Source organism: Mastigoproctus giganteus, chromosome 9 (genome assembly GCF_048544385.1).
Source record: "Mastigoproctus giganteus isolate SK-2022 chromosome 9, ASM4854438v1, whole genome shotgun sequence".
Classification (NCBI taxonomy): Eukaryota; Metazoa; Arthropoda; class Arachnida; order Uropygi; family Thelyphonidae; genus Mastigoproctus; species Mastigoproctus giganteus.
In genome coordinates this window covers 25,907,920-25,928,943 of record NC_143583.1, presented here as the reverse complement: position 1 = coordinate 25,928,943, position 21,024 = coordinate 25,907,920, and the positions used below count along the sequence as shown (strand labels likewise).

The 21,024-nt window shown below is 40.7% G+C and overlaps 1 protein-coding gene across 1 annotated transcript in view; it reads right to left on the bottom strand.

Moving 5' to 3' along the window:
- Zpr1 (zinc finger protein Zpr1) overlaps nt 1-21,024 on the bottom strand; it is a 140,226-nt gene that overhangs the window by 31,591 nt on the left and 87,611 nt on the right. Inside the window, exon 10 of the mRNA XM_090380971.1 lies at nt 20,649-20,809. Coding sequence (XP_090237097.1) covers nt 20,649-20,809 — 161 coding nt within the window. The remainder of the gene's footprint in view (nt 1-20,648; nt 20,810-21,024) is intronic.

Genomic DNA, 21,024 nt, shown 5'->3' with positions numbered 1-21,024 from the left:
CAACTCGTGGTGCGGAAGAATGCTTCGACTTCGAAAGAAATCTCGGCGCTCGGGCGCATAGGCAGCAAACTCAATAAATAGAAATTCGCCGCCCGATCAGCACTTCAGCCGAAACAGGCGACTGGATCTGCTGTGTAGACCAACGGGCACTACTTCGCGAACGGAATGAGAGGCATAGAGGAGAGGCGTAACACATGGCAGGGGTTCACAGGTACGCTGCCCTTCATCAAGAGCCGATTAGCCATCGCGGGTATCGGTATTGATCAGCCCACATATTTTTCGTCATTCGTTTCCATTACTTCTCTTATTGGTCAGTATCTGCTTTATTCGCCCTCGTTTCTGGGGGCTTCTCTTGGAACACCCAGCAATTTTAGGGTGACGAAGACATCGGACCGCCTTACACTTCTCAGCGCAGGCGGCCCAAGACCGTCCCTTTTGGGCTCACATTTTCTTTTTCGTTCGTGTTCTGCTTTTAATTTACATTGCGGTACGTGTATCGGAAATTCGTGTAAACGTTCATCACCATTCTTTTTCGGTGATCGCAACGTAAGCCGCATTATTCAAGCGACTGGCCAGGTCGCTGGGACGGTCTCTGCTGTACCCTATATTATTCAACATAGAATCGTGCTCTGGGGACGGCTCGCATTTAAGACTCATTGCCGACACTACTGACGCTATGCTGCTGCAACAGGATCTGGAAAGGCTGAACAGATGGGCTGAGAGGTGGCAAATGAAGTTTAACATTGACAAATGTAAAGTACTACATATGGGTAACAGTAACCCCAGAGCAATGTATCAACTCTGCGGTACTACACTGACAGTGGTGGAGAATGAAAAGGACCTGGGGGTAATTGTGCAGGCAGATATGAAGTTCTCTGAGCAGTGCAGACGAGCTGCAAGAGTAGCTCATGGTGTCTTGTCAATGATATACAGGAATTTTTCTAGCAGGGATAAGGAGGTGATTATTCCCTTGTATAAGGCAATGGTTAGGCCACATCTTGAGTACTGTATACAGGTCTGGAGGCCTCATTTCAAGAAGGATGTAGAGCTGCTGGAACGGGTACAGAGAAGGGCAACAAGATTAGTAAATGGAACAAAGGGTTGCTCTTACGAAGAAAGGCTTAAGTTTTGCAAATTACAGAGTCTGGAGACTAGGCACCGGCGAGGTGATCTGATAGAGGTGTATAAGGCTTTGAATGGTTTGAGCATGCTCAATGCCAATGGGATTCTTCATCTTTCTCAGAATAATCACCTCAGAGGGCATAAATTCAAATTGAGGAAGGACGGATGTCGGATAGATGTGCGGAAATTTGCCTTTGGCCAGCGGGTGGTTGGTTGGTGGAACCGACTTCCATCACTTGTTGTTGAAGTTGATAGCCTAAACAAATTTAAAGCTCAACTGGACAGGTATTTCGAACGAACGGAGGGGTGAAATGGGAGAGGGTTTTTTTTTTTTTTTTTTGGCTGATGCTGAATAAGCTTGCTTTCTTGCATCATATGCCTCTGCTAATGCTAATGCTAATGCTAAGTGGTATCACTATAAAAATAATCTTTAGTTTGCTAATTTGCTCTAAAAAAATGATATTTGGCTGTATTAAGCACCACTCAAATTTTATCAGAAAGTAAAACTGATACTGGAACAGAAATGGATATACATGAGCTATTAACTTCGATTGGGAATTTGTCCATTCAAAGTCCTCCCCCCCCCAAGGTAATGGTGGAATTTCCATAAAATTAGTTGTTAGATTAATATATACACAGACATAAAATAGCCTTATATCATTAGTTAGCATAAACCTGCTTGTAATGCTGTTAAACCCATTCAATTTCACACTGAATTACACACACACACACACACACACACACACACACACACACACACACACACACACACACACACACACACACACACACACACACACACACACACACACACACACACACAGCTTTTGAATCATATATCTTCACTCACCGAGTGATGACCATGGAGACAGGATCATAACCAGCATGGATAAGAAATAATGACCTCAGAACACACAAGTACAAAGATTTAAATTTCTTATTTCACATACTGTTAATTGACTATTTTTCAATATTTTCAGCAATTAGATTTTTATACAGAGTGACTTTCTATCCTAATTTCTTTATTTTTTCCCTACAGTTAGCATAAAAATGCTAAACCTAAACTGTTAAAAATTATAAGAGAATCAATACATTAAACTATCAATACAGTAAAAATATGGTGCTCCAATGAACAAGTAAGGCATCATGATGCACAAGACCATACAATTATATATGCACAATTATAATAAAAAGAAATAGAAGCAAAATTACTTAAGTCTAAAATAATTTGTGTGTATTTCATTTTTTTTGTGATCTTGAACATTAAAAGATACAACAGCTTATAGTACCAGTACAGTATGAAGGTTGAGAAGACTGAATATACTTGTTAACACTACACTTGAATTTCTGTAGATTACAATTTTCAGGAGATATATGTGAAGGAAGTTTGCACCAGCAGAAGCAAAAGGGATAAATGAGGAAGAGAAAAAGACAATATGTCAAATGGAAATAGTCCAAAGTGCCAATGGAAATATTCATAGAAAAGGCAGGCAACAGACTCTGAATGTCCATTGTGACAAAGAGTACAGTTTGTACAGTAAGTTTCTAATTAATTTGACTACCCCCTTTTTTTTGATAGAATGTGGATTTTTAAGAAAAGGTTTTGGAGATTTCATCCAGATTTGGGTACAATACTTCTTGGTATGACATATTTGTGATTTATACAGGGTCAGAAGCTATTTAAAAAATTGGTTGTTGTCAAAGGTGACCATGGAAACAGAATCTTTTTTGTGAGAAATAGACAGGAATAAGTTCTAAATATGCAGCAAAGTTAACTTCATTCCTTCCAGGACTAAGTTATGGAAGGAGTGAAGTTAACTAAGTTTTATTTACCCTTTGGAGATTAGCATTTAGGAAATTCTGATGAATACTTGAGAAAAGGTGTAGCTGTTTATGGAGAGGATTTCCAGTCAATGGAAGAAGGTCATTAATATACAAGAGGAAGAGTGGGAAAAGGAACAGAACCTCAGGGAACTCGAGAATTAGTTGAGAAGTTTGAAGACAAAAAGCCAATTACCATCACATGTGACGGAGGGAGAGAGAGAGAGAGAGAGAGAGATTGCTACCTATTTGAAAACAACAAAAACAGAACCATAAGATGGACACTCATTTAGAAATAATTTTAATCAAATGTGATTACAAGCCCTAGAAATGTGAGAAGCAACAGTATCTCTGAACTTTTCCACTGAATTGTCCAAAGAGTGGTATCATAAGCCATGGCATTACCAATGGATCAAGACTGGCATAATCCATATTGGTGACTGTTAATTAGATAGGTTTCAAGATAGAGTACGAATTCACAGTTGATGGTAAATGTGATTCTTGCACTACTTCTATTGAAATGCAATTGAGCAGCAGCCTGGAAAGCAAGGCAATGGGAATTTCAAAGACTGCTGGGAGTCATAGTGGAACAAGTAAATACATGGGCTGCATTAGGGTAACTAAGAGTAGAAACAGGTGCATGTATATTTGCATGTACACCAAAGCTAGGAGTATAGTTAATAAATTCAATGAGCTTGAAGTGCTAGTCAAGGCATCAAAGGCAGATATTGTTGGGATATCAGAGACATGGTGTCACACAGACATAAGCAGTGCAGAACTGGAATTTGGGGAGTACAATGTGTACAGAAAGATTAGACAGGACAGGAAGGGAGGAGGGGTTATGCTGTTAGTTAAGAAACGCATAAAATCTAAGGAAGTGCATCCAATTGATGTGGGTGGACAATGCAATGTTGAGTCTGTTTGGTGCGACATAAGCACTGGGAAAGGAAAAATGAAAGTAGGTATGTGTTATAGGCCTAATGAATCTGATGAGTATAATGAGCAATTGTGCAGAGAAATAGAGTGGGCCAGTAAATTAGAGTGTCTTATAATGGGGGATTTTAATTTCCCGGATATTAACTGGAATTGTGGATTGGTCACTCACACAATAGCAAGGCTTTTGTTAATTTATTGGATGATTGTTTTCTACAGCAGCATGTTTGGGGGCAACTAGAGGGAGTAATATTCTTGATCTGATTATCAGTAGTGATTCTTCATGCATCAAGAATCTTCAGATAAAGGAAACACTAGGTGGCAGTGATCAGTGTGCTGAAGTAGGATTTACTCAAAGAAGTAATTACCATCAAGGGTAAAGGGAAGGGTTTTGGCTTTCATAAAGGTGACAACGGTGGTCTGAGACAGTATTTAAATTCTATATGGTGAAACCAACTGATGATGTTACCAACAGCAAATTCAAAATGGGAAGCATTCAAAGAATTAATCTTGGAAGCTACTAGGTTTTCATACCAAAAAAGAAATATTGTTCAAGATTTAGGCCTAAATGGATGTCAGATGAACTAATTAGACATGTGACAGAGAAGAAAAATGCATGGGATACATATAAATTAATGGGTGACATGGAAGCCTATGATAGATATAAGCTGGTCTGTAACCAAGTCACAAAGGAGGTTAGGCAGCCGAAGGCAGATCACGAGAAATCTTTGGCAAAGGATCCAAAGAAAAACAGCAAAGAGTTCCTTACTCATGTAAACTCTAGTGGGAGGGAGATGATTCAGATTGGTCCACTTGATATCGATGGTTCAACTGTTGATGATCCTGCTCAGGTAGCTAACAAACTAAATGAATATTTTGCATCTACATTCCCACATGAGATGTTATTCAGCGAGGGAATGCCAGAGGTGTATTCAACTCTGGCAGTGATTTGGTAGTTGTTGGCGCATCAGCTTCTGTGGCCATATTGCACCTCCCAAGGTTTTTGCAGTACTTTGATCCAAGCCCGAGGCGGGAATCGAACCCGCGACCTTTTGGGTTGCCGGGCAGGTACTTTACCCACTCGGCTAGCCCGATCGGCAACTCTGGCAGTAAGCTAGATAATCTTGTAATAACTGAGAGTAAAGTGGAGGAGAAATTGTTGAAGGTAAACACAAGAAAGGCACCTGGAGTGGATGGAATCTATCCAGTTATATTAAAGGAGGCAGAAAAGGAAGTAAGCAAACCCTTAGCCATAATTATGAGAGCTTCCCTGGACACAGGGGAGGTACCCATGGACTGTAGATGTGCAAATGTGAACCCCATTCCACAAAGGAGGATCAAAGGGGGAGACAGGTAATTACAGACCTGTTAGTTTAACATCTGTTCCAGGAAAATTAATAGAGGCACTGATTAAAGAAGTATTGCAGGATCATCTAGACAAGACTTCAGTTATAGCTCGGACACAGCATGGTTATGTTAAGGAGAAGGCTTGTCTGACTAATTTGATTGGATACTAAGATGTAGTCACAAAGGAACTGGATGGAAAGAATAACTTTGATATCATATATATTTTCGTAATTTTCCCGCCTTTGTGATACGATAGTTATATACCGTACTAGATAGCGTTAGTTGAACTTCGTTAGCAGTTAAATTGTACGTTTAAATAAATACATATAACGACTTAGATTACAAACGTAATATAATTAATTATATTTAACATAATTAATAACATAACATAATTAATTATAATTAATTAATAAATTAATATCGAGGCCACGTTATGTCAAGGATCTGGGTATATTCTTACCACATGTACGCCATATCCAAAAATTTCATTACTTCATACAGCATGTCCCACCCACTTTTTCTTACTATTGAATACACCATGAATTGTCAAACTAATAGAACAAGCTTATCTGCGAAAAGATCTAAACCTCCCAAGGATTTCCTAATTCATTTCACAAATATACGTGGTCTCAATTCTAATCTCAACGATGTCCATTTCCCCTTGCAGTCTGCCAAACCCCATGTACTTTTTCTAACAGAATCTCAGTTATCGGTTGATTCAACTACTGCTCATCTCAGATGCCCAAATTATTCGCTGTATGATTCCTTTCGCCTCAAAGGTGGTACTTGCGCTTATGTCCGTTCTGATATTCCCTGTCAGAGACTTGGCAATTTGGAATCTCCTCTCTTTGATCTTCTCTGGCTTAAAATCTCTCTACCTCATTGTGTCAAATTCATCTGTTGTCTCTACCGTTCTCCCAACTCCACTAATCACTTGGAGCTCTTTGACTTCCTCTCGTTGCAACTTGACTTTCTCCAGTCCAACTTTCCTAACAGTGAGGTAATTTTCCTTGGTGATTTTAATGTTCACAACTCCAGCTGGCTTCCGTTTTCTAGTCACACCGACCCAGCAGGTCGAGATGCTGAGGCTTTTGCAATTACTAATGACCTAGCACAGATTGTTCATTTACCTACAAGAATACCGGACAATCCGAATCATACAGCCAATACGCTTGATCTTTTTCTCACAAACAACCCTTCTAAGTACACGGTCGAAGTGAGAGGTCCTTTAGGCACTTCAGATCACAACTTGGTGATTGTCTCTTCTCCAATGGAACCTTTATCTCATGGCTATTCCCAACCTCGTGTTGTTTGGCATTACAAGAATGCAAAATGGGATGACCTGCGAGACTTCTTTTCTTCTTTTCCTTGGTCGGATTACTGTTTCAAAACTCCTGATGTCAACGTTTGCTCAGATCGTGTCAGTGAAATTATTCTTGCAGGAATGGAATCCTTTATCCCACACTCCACTTTAAAATCTCGTCCTTTATCTAAACCTTGGTTTTCCAATAAGTGTGCTAAGGCTGTTCAAGAGAAGAATGTTGCATATCGTAATTGGCTTGTTTCTAATTCTTCAGTTTCATTTTCTGCCTACACCAAAGCTCGCAACAATTGTAAAGCAGTTATTAATCAGTCCAAACTAGAGTTTGAACAGGCTAAGAGTAGAAAACTTGCTTCTTGCCCTAATGGTAGCCGAGCATTCTGGTCTCTTGCCAAAGCTATTGGCCGCAACTTTTGCCCATCTCTGCTTCCACCCCTGTCCAAACCAGATGGTTCTGTTGTCACTTCAGCCAAGGATAAAGTTGACCTGCTAGCATCCCATTTTTCTTCCAGCTCATGTATTAATGAACTTGGTAAAACACCTCCCACCATTCCCAACACGGTCCATTCAATGCCTCCTGTGGTCTTCCGTCAAAAGGATATCAGAAGGATTTTGATGAATCTTGATGCTAAGAAAGCTCCAGGTCCTGATGGTATTTCTCCACTTGTTCTCAAAATCTGTGCTCCTGAACTTACTCCTATTCTTTGCCGCCTTTTTTCACTTTCTTTTTCCAAAGGTGTTTTTCCTTCTGCTTGGAAATTTGCTCATATCCAGCCAGTTCCTAAAAAGGGTGACAAATCCCTCCCATCCAGTTATCGTCCCATTGCAATTACTTCTACTCTTTCTAAAGTAATGGAGAAATCAATTAACTGCCAACTCTTAAACTACCTAGAAACCTTCCGTCTGATCAACGATCGCCAGTATGGATTCCGTCAGTGTCGATCCACTGGTGATATTCTGGCTTATGTTACCCATTTATGGACTACTTCAATGGAAAGGTTCGGTGAAACACAAGTAGTTGCTCTTGACATCTCAAAGGCTTTCGATCGTGTTTGGCATAAAGGTCTTCTAAACAAGCTTCCATCTTATGGTTTGCCAACTGTTTTTAGTAATTGGTTATCCAGTTTTCTCTCTGATCGCTCACTGAGGGTGATGGTAGATGGCACTCTGTCTTCTAACTTCTCCACTAATGCTGGTGTCCCCCAAGGTTCAGTTCTTTCCCCCACTCTTTTCCTCTTGTATATCAATGACCTTCTTCCATTGACTGGAAATCCTATCCATAGTTTTGCCGATGATAGCACATTGCATTCAACTTTCCATTTTGAGAAACCTTGCCCTGCTCAATCAGCTTCAACTTCTCGAAAATCTGCTACCAATTCCTTAAATGCCGATCTTCAGGTAATTCTCCAGTGGGGCAAAGACAACTTAGTTGATTTCAACCCTTCTAAAACTCAGTCTTGTCTTATATCTCGCAAAAAGGATTCTTCTGCTCCTATGCTTATCTTTAGTGACACTCCAATTTCTAGGCAAAAGGATATATCTCTTTTGGGGATTACCCTGACTTCTAATCTCTCTTGGCACAAGCACATTACAAATATTGCTTCCTCTGCATCTAAAAAACTTGGTTTTCTCTTTCGCTCTCGGCGTTACTTTTCTTCCAAACAGCTGCTCACTCTGTATAAATCACAAATCCGCCCTGCCATGGAATATTGTTCCCACATTTGGGGTGGTGCACCCAAAACCTCTCTCAGGCTTCTTGATTCCATTCAGAAGAGGGCAGTTAGGTTAATTAATGATTCATCTCTAACAGAGTCTCTCCACTCGCTTTCTCATAGACGTACTGTTTCTGCTGCATGCCTCTTCTACAGATATTTCCATGGGCACTGTTTTTCTGAATTGGCTTCTATAATTCCCGCTCTCTCTTTCAAAACAGTCCGAACACGTGCCGCCACCAGCCAACATCCATTTACTGTCCAACTTCAAACCCACAGAACCATCTTTTCATCTTCCTCCTTTATTCATTCAACTGCCGTTATCTGGAACAACCTTCCTTCATACGTATTTCCTGAAAATTAAAATCTACAGAAGTTCAAGTCCAATGTCAACAAATATCTTCTTTCGTCTTCTCAACCTCCAACCCAAGCACGGTACTAAGTACTATAGCATTAGCATTAGCATTAGTAGAGGCATTTGATGCAAGAAAGCAAGCTTATGCAGCATCAGCCAAAAGGTTCTAATACCTCTCGTGTTTGGGGTTCACATAAAAAAAAAAAAAATAGAATCATGACTCAGACCAGAGCAGCAAAGCAAAAGGCTCAAGCTAATGGAAGTGCTTTGCTCAGAGCAGAACTGAGGGGGGCAGTTGTCCTCTGACTCACAGCCTTATAAAATGCACTGTTTGCTTGATGTTTGCAGAGCAATCGGGTATGGGACATGATACTGCCAAGGGGGATGTCTTTGTGTGTGCGCGATGCAAGGAGTGTATCGATATCAGGCAACAACTCGGCGTTCTTGTGGGCCTATATGAGAGTTTGAAGGACAGGGTTGATGCCCTCGAAGAAACTAAATTGAGGGGCCCATCAAGCTCTCAGCTGCCCACATCAATGCCAGAGCTTGCACTTGGGCATCGCGTGACACAGAGGCAACCCCCAAGGCAGAATGCACTGGTCCCGAAGGAGCTAGTAGTTGTTGGTGACTCTATTGTCAGGGGAATGGGGAACATGCTTTGTAAAAAAGATAGGTGGAACAGGACCAGGGTATGTCTGCCAGGGGCAAAGGTTGATGACGTTGTAGAGCGAATATCATCTTTTAAGGGCACAAAAGGTGATATAGTTGTACACGTTGGCACTAATAGTATTAAGAGTAGGAGACCGGCAGAATTACTTAACAAGTACAGGTCACTGTTGAACAAAAGCCGAGAATTAGGGTTGAATTTGAAAGTGTCTGCAATTCTGCCCAGACACGATAGGAGGGAGCATATGATGAGAGCCTTGTCGATCAATTCGGCCCTGGAAAGATTGTGCAAGACTCAAGGGGTAGAATTTTTTTCAGCCTGGACTGTACTTGTTAACAGGAGAGATTGCTTCTACAGGGATGGGATACACTTAAATAGAAAGGGTGCAAGAATATTTGCTGATGCTATCGAGGCAGTGTTAGGTGGGTTGGAAAACTGCTAGCTTGGGGGGAGACAAAGACCAATAGATTGACAGTAGCCACTGGCAGAGGTGAAAGAGATTCTTGCACTGCTTCTATTAGAATGAGCAGAAGCCTGAAAAACAAGATGCATGGTATTTCAGAGACTGCTGGGAGCCATTGCGGTACAAGTAAACACATGGGTTGTTGTTGCTCTGTTGCTCTGGAGGTTTAATGGCACATCAGCTGCTAAGGCTATAATGTGCCTATTCACTTATTATATTAAGACATGAGTTTTCTCTAAATCAAAAGAAAATCAGAAATAATTGAAAAGCCCAGTTTGCCTGAGAAAGTCAAAAAATTCAGAAATATTTGCCTTATCACCAATCAGGTTTTCAAGAGTAATTGGTTTATGTAGATTAACCAGTGAGATCAAGGATGAAGTTCTCGCTTGTTTATAATAGGGGCAGCCAATAAGAATATGTTTTACAGTCAAATTGTTAGAACAATGTGTACATTGTGGTGGATCATCTCCTCTCAGTAAATGAAGGTGGGTCAGATGTGTATGTCCTATTCTTGCCCTTGAGAGGACTACTTCTTCTCGTCTCGATGTACGGACACTGGAGCGCCAAATTTTCGGGTCTTGTTTAAACTGAAAGAGTTTATTATTAGTCTGGAAGTGCCACAGGGCTGTCCATTGTGATAGGCAAGCAGCATGAATGGTTAGTGCATAATCTGATGCTGGAACAGGGATGTTGGTTACATCTAAGGTAGTTGGATTTTTTGCAGCTTTATCGGCCAGTTCATTTCCTAAAATACCGGAATGTGCTGGAATCCAGCAAAAAGTGACCTGTTGATTGGGTTCTTTAATTTGCAGTAATAAGCTTCTGATTTCATCTAGAACAGGGTGAACTTTATCTGAGGAATTACATAACGACATGATTGAGCTGAGGGAATCAGTGTAAATGACAGATTTTAAGGAAGAGTTAAAATGAAGATTTTCTAAAGCTAGTTTTATTGCGTATAATTCAGCAGAAAATATACTAAATTCTGACGGAAGGGAAGCTGATACAATTGTATTTGGAAACACTGCAGCTGCTCCAACATTTGAATTAGATTTAGAGCCATCTGTATAAATTGGAGAGAAATCAGAATATCTTTCAATGTGAACTGCGTGAATTTGGTTGATATTTGCTGCTTGCAAGGAATTCTTTCTCCATTGACAGAGGTAAGTGTCACAGATTGGAAGAGGAGGAGGAGTCCATGGAGGTTGAGTATAAGTTGCTACCTGCTTTACGGAATGGATGGAAATATTCCAAACTTGCACAAGTTCAAGAAGGCGAAGACCAGCTGGTTTTACTATGCTAGGTTTGTTTCTGTATAGGGTTTCTAACGGTGGGTTAAAAAGGTATGACCGAATGGGATGAGAAGCACAGCTTTGTATCTTGACAGCATATTTGAGTAACAGTGTTTTCCTGCGTAAAGTTAGTGGGGGCTCATGAGCATCAATGTAGAGACTATGTGCTGGCGACGTTCTGAATGCACCAGTTGCAATTCTCAAAGCACTGTGCTGAATGGGATCAAGCCAGCGTAATGCACTCTTTCTGGCAGAATCATAGATTGGAGCACCGTAATCGAGACGAGATCTGATTAATGCCCTGTATAACCGAAGAAGTGTGGTACGATCTGCACCCCATGTTTGGGCAGATAAAGCTCTGAGTATATTTAACTTTTTTAGACATGAAGTCCGTACATTTTTAATATGATCTAGGAAATTTAACTTATTGTCAAGGGTTAATCCTAGAAATCGGATGTTGCTGGTGACCGGGACAAAGATGTTAGAAATTTGAAGTTCAGGATCTGGATGAAGTTTGCGTTGTCTACAGAAATGGATGGCAACTGTTTTCTGTTGTGAGAGCCGATAGCCGTTGAGGCTCGCCCATTGTTGAATTTTATTAAGTGATATCTGAAGCTGTCTTTCAATAGACCTCATGTTTTGAGAATGACAAGAGATGGAAAGGTCATCTGCATAAAGGTAAGTCTCAACTGTATTTGGAAGCTGCTTAGTAATACAATCTATTCTCAGGGCAAAAAGTGTGGCACTCAGTACTGATCCCTGTGGAACACCTTCTTCCTGGATGAAAGTTGGGGAAAGGGCATGTTGATATCGAACTTGAAATGTTCTTGTATGTAGAAAGTTCTGAATGAATATAGGAAGATTGCCTCGTAGTCCGAGAAGGTAAAGATCACTAAGTATACCATACCGCCAGGTGGTATCAAAAGCCTTCTCTATGTCTATTGAAACCATTACTAGATGTTCATGTTTGACAAAAGCATTACGGATGGCAAATTCGGCCTTGACCATAAGATCTAAGCATGATCTGTTTTGGCGAAAGCCATATTGACAATGGCTCATTAGATGTTCCGACTCAATGATCCAGACGAGTCTTCTGTGGATAATTTTCTCAAGGATTTTACTGAGGCAGCTTGAGAGAGATATGGGTCTATAGCTATTTGGGTTTGATGGATCTTTTCCAGGCTTCAGGAATGCCAAAATTGTAGAGTGATGCCAAGATGCTGGATAAACATTTTCTAAAAATATGCGATTGTAAAAGACCAGGAGGCAGCGCAGAGCTTTGTCATCAAGATGTTGTAGCATGACATAATAAATTCCATCTGGTCCAGCAGCACCATTGCGAGCTGTTCTAATGACATGTAAAAGTTCAGAATATTGCAGAGGTTTGTTATATGGGAGAGGACGGGTAGTTTGAAAATGAATAGCATGCTTTTCTTTAGTGATTTTAATTCTTTGGAAAGAGGTAGTATAGGCTGACGTTGCTGAGATTTCTGCAAAAGTATTGGCTAAAGCATTAGCTATATCTACAGGATTAGAGAGATCTTTTCCATTCCAGGAGAGGATTGGAGAAGGTATGGTAGGAAACTTACCAGACAGCTGTCTAATTTTTTTCCATATTATTTTGGGATCGGTATTTCTGTGAAAAGTGGATGCAAAACGGGTCCAGGATTCTTTCTTTGCCTGTTTTTGTATGAAGCGTGCTTTTGCCCTTAATTTCTTATAATTAATGAGATTGACTGTGCTCGGACATTTCCGAAACAAATTCCAGGCTTTATTTTTTGCTCTCTTTGCTGTGGTGCATTTGTCATTCCACCAGTAATTATAATGCTTTCGGCCCGGCGGATTTGATATTGGTATTGTGTCTTTAGCCACATTTAGAAGATGCGACGTGATGTAATCTGTCACATCATCAATGTGCTGGAGGCGGATTTTTTCCTCATCGAGGTCAATTGATGATTGAAATTTTGCCCAGTCTGCTCGGACAAATTTCCACTTTCTGCAGGGTTGAATTGAAGGAGTCTTTGCTTTTAGAAAGTTGCATACTATTGGGAAGTGGTCACTGCCCATGGGATCGTTTATTACATACCACTCTATGGCTGGGACTAGTACTGGTGAACAAATTGAGAGATCTATTGCTGAGGTGTGTCCTGTTGGAAGCTGTACGTGTGTCGGTGCACCTGTATTGAGTATAGTGAGATTTAGTGCATCCAAAAAACTTTCAATTAGTCGGCCTCGTCTATCCAATTTAGGAGAGCCCCATAATGGGTGGTGCCCGTTAAAGTCCCCTAATATACAGAGAGGTGGAGGTACCTGTATAAAGAGGTCTTCAAGATCTTTTAAAGAGTTAGTACAGTTTGGCGGTAGGTATATTGAGACTAGTGTTATTGCACTATGGAGAATTATACGAACAGCAACAGCTTCTATATTAGTTTGGAGTGGGATATGTTTAGTTGGGATCTTTGAATTTACTAAGATTGCCACACCACCATGGGCAGCGCTAGCGGTATTTCGATCTCTTCGATAAATGCAATAGTTCTTTATCGAAGGAGAAATTTGTGTGGTTAGGTAAGTTTCCTGTAAACAAAAGGCAACCGGAGAATATTGATTAATTAGGTATTGAATATCGTCTGTGTTTGAACGAAAGCCTCTGCAATTCCATTGTAAGATGCTGTGGTTCATTTTGGTTTAGATGAGGACGATTCATCTGACTGTTTTTTGTTTGAGGAGGATTTTTTTCGGTCTCTTTTCGGGAAGGTAGGGCGACCGGTATCCATAGTATCGTTTGCGTGAAGTTCTAGTATTGGTTCTTCATGATCTGGGTTTACATCTACTTCCATACTACCAGTGGATGATTCAGGTTTATTGTTGTGTTTAGTAGTTTTCAGTTTTTCTTTGTCATGCGGGACTGTCCGAGTCTCAACTGGGATACTGATTGGAGTGTTGGTCGATTCAGTGGTTTTAATTTGATGTGTGTCTTTGACAGGGCTTGATAATGTGTTTTTAACCCAGTTAGATAGAGATGTGCAGGGAGGTATGGATACATCTGTTTGAGCTGCTGTTGAATTAAAGCTTCGAGTGTGAGCTGCATATGAACGACTGGGCATGGTCGACATAACCTGTCTGCGTGCCTCAGGGTACGTGACTTTGTGCTCTATTTTATATTTTTGGATTTTCTTCCCCGTTTTCCACATTTCACAAGATTTGGAAAAGGCTGGGTGACTTTCTTTGCAGTTTGGACAAATGGGACTTGAGGCTGAACAGTCTGTTTGTGTATGCTCCTTGGAACCACAAATTGGACAAATGGCATCACCTCTACATGCTTGTTGCGAATGTCCATATTTTTGGCATTTAAAGCAACGTAGAGGATTAGGTATGTAAGGCCGTATTCGGCAGTTTAAATAGCCAGCTTTTACTGAGGATGGCAAATCTGGGGTGCTGAATGTTAAAATTATGGATCGGGTTGGAACAAGATTTCCATCTTTTTTGGTTTTTATACGTTTTGCACTAATTACTTTTTGATTGCCCAGTTCCTGTACTAGTTCCTCTTCAGATACTGTAATCAGGTCCCACTCTGTGATGACACCTTTTGACGAGTTTAACGTATTGTGGGGAGTTACAGATACGGGTAGCCCAGCAAAGGTTGTTGTTTTAAGCAGCCATTCTGAATGTTTTGAGGAAGCTGTTTCGATTAGTAGGTCTCCGGACTGCAGACGTTTAACCATTTTCGGCGTACCAGCAATGGATTCCAAAAATCTTTGGATGACAAATGGTGACAATTTGCCAACAGGCTGGTTGGAGAGCGAATGTATTACAAGGAAGTTTGGCATCTCATTGCTCTGCACTTCTCTTCGGAGCCTTTTTGGTTGGTTTAGGTCATCATCATTTGGTATGTCTGGCCTTGAATTTGAAGGCTCTAGTGGTGGATAGTCATTTATATCCATCGTTACTCCTTTTCGCCCTGGAGGATAACTTTTCCCCCAGGTTACCGGCCCCGCCACGGGGAGGCAGGAGCAGTGCCGCTCGGAGGCCAAGCGGTTGAAGTGTTAGTTAATTAGTAAAAATATAAATTGAGGAAAATGTAAAGAAAGGTGTATTTCCTTCCTGTGTTCTACTTGTTACTTTTCAAGTATAGAACTGTTTTTTAAAGTAAAACTGTTTATAGAAATGTGAACGTAAAATATAATTTCAATCACTTATCAAGAGCACTTTTATAAATCGCAAGAATATAGCTTGGCCTCGAAATACGCTTGGCACCCGGGGCCACACATGGGTTGTGTTAGGGTAGCTAAGAATAGAAACAGGTGCAGGTATACTTGTGTGTACACCAATGCTAGGAGTTTAGTAAATAAATTTGATGAATTTGAGGTATTCCTCAAAACATCAAAGGCAGATATTGTTGGGATATCAGAGACGTGGTGTCACACAGATATAAGGGATGCAGAACTGCAATTTGGGGAGTACAACGTCCACAGAAAGGATAGACTGGATAGGAAGGGGGGGAGGGGTTATGCTATTAGTTAAGAAACACATAAAAACCAAGGAAGTGAAGCCAGTAGACATCACTGGACAGTGTAGTGTTGAGTCAGTTTGGTGTGACATAAGCATTGGGAGATCAACATTGAGAGTAGGAGTGTGCTATAGGCCTAATGACTCCGATGAGTATAATAAGGAACTGTACAGGGAAATAGAGTGGGCCAGTAAATCAGAGAGTCTTATAATGGGAGATTTTAATTTCCCAGATATTGACTGGAATTTGGGGGCTGGTCACTCACACACTAGCAGGGCTTTTGTGGATTTATTGGATGATTGTTTTCTACATCAGCATGTTCGGGAGGCAACTAGAGGGAGTAATACTCTTGATTTGATTATCAGCAGTGATTCTTTATGCATTAAGAATCTGCAGATAAATGAACCACTAGGTGGCAGTGATCACAGTGTGCTGAAGTGGGATTTACTCAAAGAGGTAACTACCATTAGGGGTAAAGGGAAGGGTTATTGCTTCCGTAAAGGCGACTACGACGGACTGAGACAGTATTTAAATTCTATACAGTGGGACCAACTGATGATGTTACCAACAGCAAATTCAAAATGGGAAGCATTCAAAGAACTTATCTTGGAAGCTACTAGGCTTTACATACCAACTAAGAAATATTCTTCAAGGTTTAAGCCAAAATGGATGTCAGATGAACTAATGAGGCATATGGCAGAGAAGAAAAATGCATGGGATACTTACAAATTAACACATGACACAGAAGCCTATGATAGATACAAGTTGATATGAAACCAAGTTACAAAGGAGGTTAGGCAGGCGAAGGCAGATTATGAGAAATCCTTGGCAAGGGATGCAAAGAAAAACAGCAAAGAGTTCTTTACTTATGTTAACTCTAGAAGGAAGGGGATGAATCAGATTGGTCCACTTGATATTGATGGGTCAACTGTTGATGATCCTGCTCAGGTAGCTAACAAACTAAATGAATATTTTGCATCGACATTCACTCTTGAGGAGTTATTCAGCAAGGGGAATGCCAGAGGTGTATTCAACTCTAGCAGTAAGCTACAGAATCTTGAAATAACTGGGAGTAAAGTGGAGGAGAAACTGTTGAAGATAAACACAAGAAAGGCACCCGGGGTGGATGGGATCTATCCAATTATATTAAAGGAGGCAGCAAAGGAAGTAAGTAAACCCTTAGCCATAATTATGAGAGCTTCCTTGGACTCAGGGGAGGTACCCATAGACTGGAAATGTGCAAATGTGACCCCAATTCACAAAGGAGGATCAAAGGCTGACACAAGTAATTATAGACCTGTGAGCTTAACTTCTGTTCCAGGAAAATTAATGGAGGCACTGGTTAAAGAAGCACTGCAGGATCATTTAGACAAGACTTCAGTTATAGCTCAGACACAGCATGGTTTTGTTAAGGGGAAGTCTTGCCTGACCAACTTGATTGGATACTATGATGCAGTCACAAAAGAACTGGATGCAGGGAATAACTTTGATATTATACACTTGGATCTTAGAAAGGCTTTTGATACTGTTGCACATGGAAGACTGCTACACAAATTGGAGCAGTGTGGCATTGGAGGCAAGTTGCTGCTATGGATAAAGGGGTGGTTGAGGGGGAGAAGACAGAGAGTGGTAATCAGTGGACACTGCTCATCGTGGACTAATGTTATTAGTGGAGTCCCTCAGGGCTCAGTGTTGGGTCCATTATTGTTTTCTGTATTTATAAATGATACTGATGATGGTATATCAAGCTTAACGTCCAAGTTTGCAGACGATACAAAGGTTGGCAGGGTTGCCAAGGACACTACTGACACTATGCTGCTGCAACAGGATCTGGAAAGGTTGAGCAGATGGGCTGAGAGGTGGCAAATGAAGTTTAACATTGACAAATGTAAAGTACTACACATGGGAAACAGCAACCCCAGAGCGACGTGTCAACTCTGTGGTACTACACTGACAGTGGTAGAGAATGAAAGGGACTTGGGGGTGGTTGTGCAGGCAGATATGAAGTTCTCTGAGCAGTGCAGACGGGCTGCAAGAGTAGCTCATGGAGTATTGTCAATGATATACAGGAATTTTTCCAGCAGGGATAAGAAGTTGATTATTCCATTGTATAAGGCAATGGTCAGGCCACACCTAGAGTACTGTATACAGGTCTGGAGGCCTCATTTCAAGAAGGATGTAGAGCTGCTGGAACGAGTACAGAGAAGGGCAACAAGATTAGTGAATGGAACAAAGGGGTGCTCTTACGAAGAAAGGCTTAAGTTTTGCAAATTACAGTGTCTGGAGACTAGGCACCAGCGAGGTGATCTGATAGAGGTGTATAAAGCCTTGAATGGTTTAAGCATGCTCAATGCTTATGGGATTCTTCCTCTAGCTCAGAAAAATCACCTGAGAGGGCATAAATTCAAATTGAGGAAAGACAGATGTAGGATAGACGTGCGGAAATTTGCCTTTAGCCAGCGGGTGGTTGGTTGGTGGAACAGACTTCCATCCCTTGTGGTGGAGGTTGATAGCCTAAATAAGTTTAAGGCTCAGCTGGACAGGTATTTTGAACGAACAGAGGGGTGAAGTGGAAGTGGATTTTTTTTTTTGGCTGATGCTGCATAAGCTTGCTTTCTTGCATCAAATGCCTCTACTAATGCTAATGCTAATATGGATCATAGAAAGGCCTTTGATACTGTTGCACATAGAAGACTGCTGAACAAATTGGAGCAGTTTGGCATTGCAGCGAAATTGCTGTTATGGATAAAGGGATGGTTGAGTTGGAGAAGACAGATAGTGGTAATCAATGGACAGTGCTCTTCGTTGACTAATGTTATTAGTGGAGTCCCTCAGGGCTCAGTGTTGGGTCCATTATTGTTTTCTGTATTTATAAATGATATTGATGATGGTATATCAGGCTTAATGTCCAAGTTTGCAGACGATACAAAGGTTGGCAGGGTTGTTAATGACACTAATGACAGTACACTGCTGCAACAGGATCTAGAGAAGTTGAGCAGATGGGCTGAGAGGTGGCAAATGAAGTTTAACATTGACAAATGTAAAGTACTACATATGGGAAGCAGTAATCCTAGAGTAATGTATCAACTCTGTGATACCACACTGACAGTTGTAAAGAATGAAAAGGACCTGGGGGTTGGTTTGTTTGTTTGTTTGTTATTTGGTTTTTAGGAGCATTAGCAACTAGGGCCATATTGCTCCGGGGATATGCGGTGGTCATTCCCTGACCTTTCCGCATCCTCCGTATTTGGTGGTGACAGGCTCGAACCACGGTCTGATCAAGAAGCATGTGCTACGCATTGCTGCTCCTGCCCACCTGGCTATGGAGGCACCCACCTGGGGGGTAATTGTGCAGGCAGATATGAAGTTTTCTGAGCAATGCAGACAGTCTGCAAGAGTAGCTCATGGTGTCTGGTCAATGATATATAAAGGAATTTTTCTAGCAGGGATAAGGAGGTGATTATCCCCTTGCATAAGGCAATGGTCAGGCCACACCTTGAGTACTGTATACAGGTCTGGAGGCCTCATTTTAAGAAGGATGTAGAGCTGTTGGAACGAGTACAGAGAAGGGCAACAAGATTAGTGAATGGAATAAAGGGTTGCTCTTACGAAGAAAAGCTTAAGTTTTGTAAATTACAGTGTCTGAAGACTAGGCACCTGCGAATGTTTTGAGCATGCTCAATGCGGATGGGATTCTTTCTCTTGCTCGGAATAATCGCCTGAGAGGGCATAAATTCATATTGAGGAAAGACGGTTGTGGGATAGATGTGCGGAAGTTTTCCTTTAACTAGCGGGTGGTTTATTGGTGGAACAAATTTCCATCTGTCGTAGTAGATTTGCTATTTGTTTTTTTTTTTTTTTAGGAGCATTAGCAACTAAGGCAATATTGCTCCGGGATATGCGGTGGTCATTCCCTAACCTTTCCGCATCCTCCGTATTTGGTGGTGACGGGCTCGAACCCCGGTCTAATCAAGAAGCATGTGCTACACACTGCTGCTCCTTCCCGCCTGGCTACGGTGTCGTTGTAGAAGTTGATAGCTTAAACAGATTCAAGGCAGAACTTGACAAACATTTAGAGTGAGTGGATGGGTGAAATAAGGGGTTTTTTTGGCTGATGCTATATAAGCTTGCTTTCTTGCATTATATGCCTTTGCTAATGCTAATGATTTCTCACTTTTTATGGGAATTGGCTGAATATTAGCAAATTTGCAAGTAAATGTAAAAACACCAGAGAAAAACAGATGTCAAAAAGGAGACAAAACAGGAGTAAGTGCTCTGGAGCACAGGTTTTAAGATCAAATGGGGGGGAATGCCATCACGACATGCACATTGTTTAAGCATTAAGATTGTGCAGGATTCTTCTGTCCTGTTGGAAGATCACAAGGAGGCAATCAACTGAATGTATTTGGTATGATATGAGTGATTTACTAAGAGCATACATTCAAGGATAGAAGAACAGTAGGCTTTGTCTTTAGCTGAGGATGTAACAGAATTATCAGGTTGTAACAGAGGCAAAAGTTTGGATGGACAGAAACTGAAGCCTTAGCCAGAGACCAGAAGGCCCAGCTACCATTTGGACAAGAAGCAAGTTTACTACTTTTAGCCTGTTCAATAACTTTTTAAGACAATTTTAGTGTAGGTAGAAAATGAAACTAATGATTTATATACAAACTAGTTGTGATATGGTATGTTCTTATCTTGAACAACCTTATAATATTTATTGGGAAATAAAAGCTCAGATAAAGGATAGGAATTTAGAATAGAATGAGGAAGAAAGGATTTCATCCCCACAAGAATAACTTCTGACACGATCACCAAGCTGTAATATAAGGTACTCAGAGGATACCTAACATTAATTATATAGTTTAAGCGTTGCTGGTGAATAAAATATCAAGAGTGTTAGGTGTGTGGTTAGGAAAATCTGGTGCCCTAGTAGGCAAATGATTAGTTTGTTGGTTGATTATTTGATTTTTTATGGTGCATTGGCAGGGTAGGCAAATGATCAAGTTGTATAAGGTCATTATTAATAGCAAAAGCTTTGCCATCTTTGTCAACTGGTCCCATGCAAATATTCTCAAGTAAAAAAATTTAGTGGAAGTTATGCTTACCTTCAATACATCCCTTTTCAAATCTGAACTATTTGCGACATTCAGTATTATTTTTTTCCCCAGTGGTTCCACACCAGTTCCACTTTTTACTTCATTGGTTCTATGACCGCAGGTATCACACAGAGTTGCCATTATGACTACTTCCTTAAAGTGAGGAATTTCTAAAATAAGTTAAGCAATAAAGATCATCTTTTAGTTAAAATAAAATAACTGTTACAGATTTAATTAGAAGAATGGACAAGTACTTTTAGTAATTTATGCTTTTAGCACACTTACAATGAATATTTATATGAATAATAACAAACTTAAATATATGAATGACCAGTTAATTGGTTTTGCTCATGATATAAAGGCTGGCAGGGTAGTTAATTGTAGT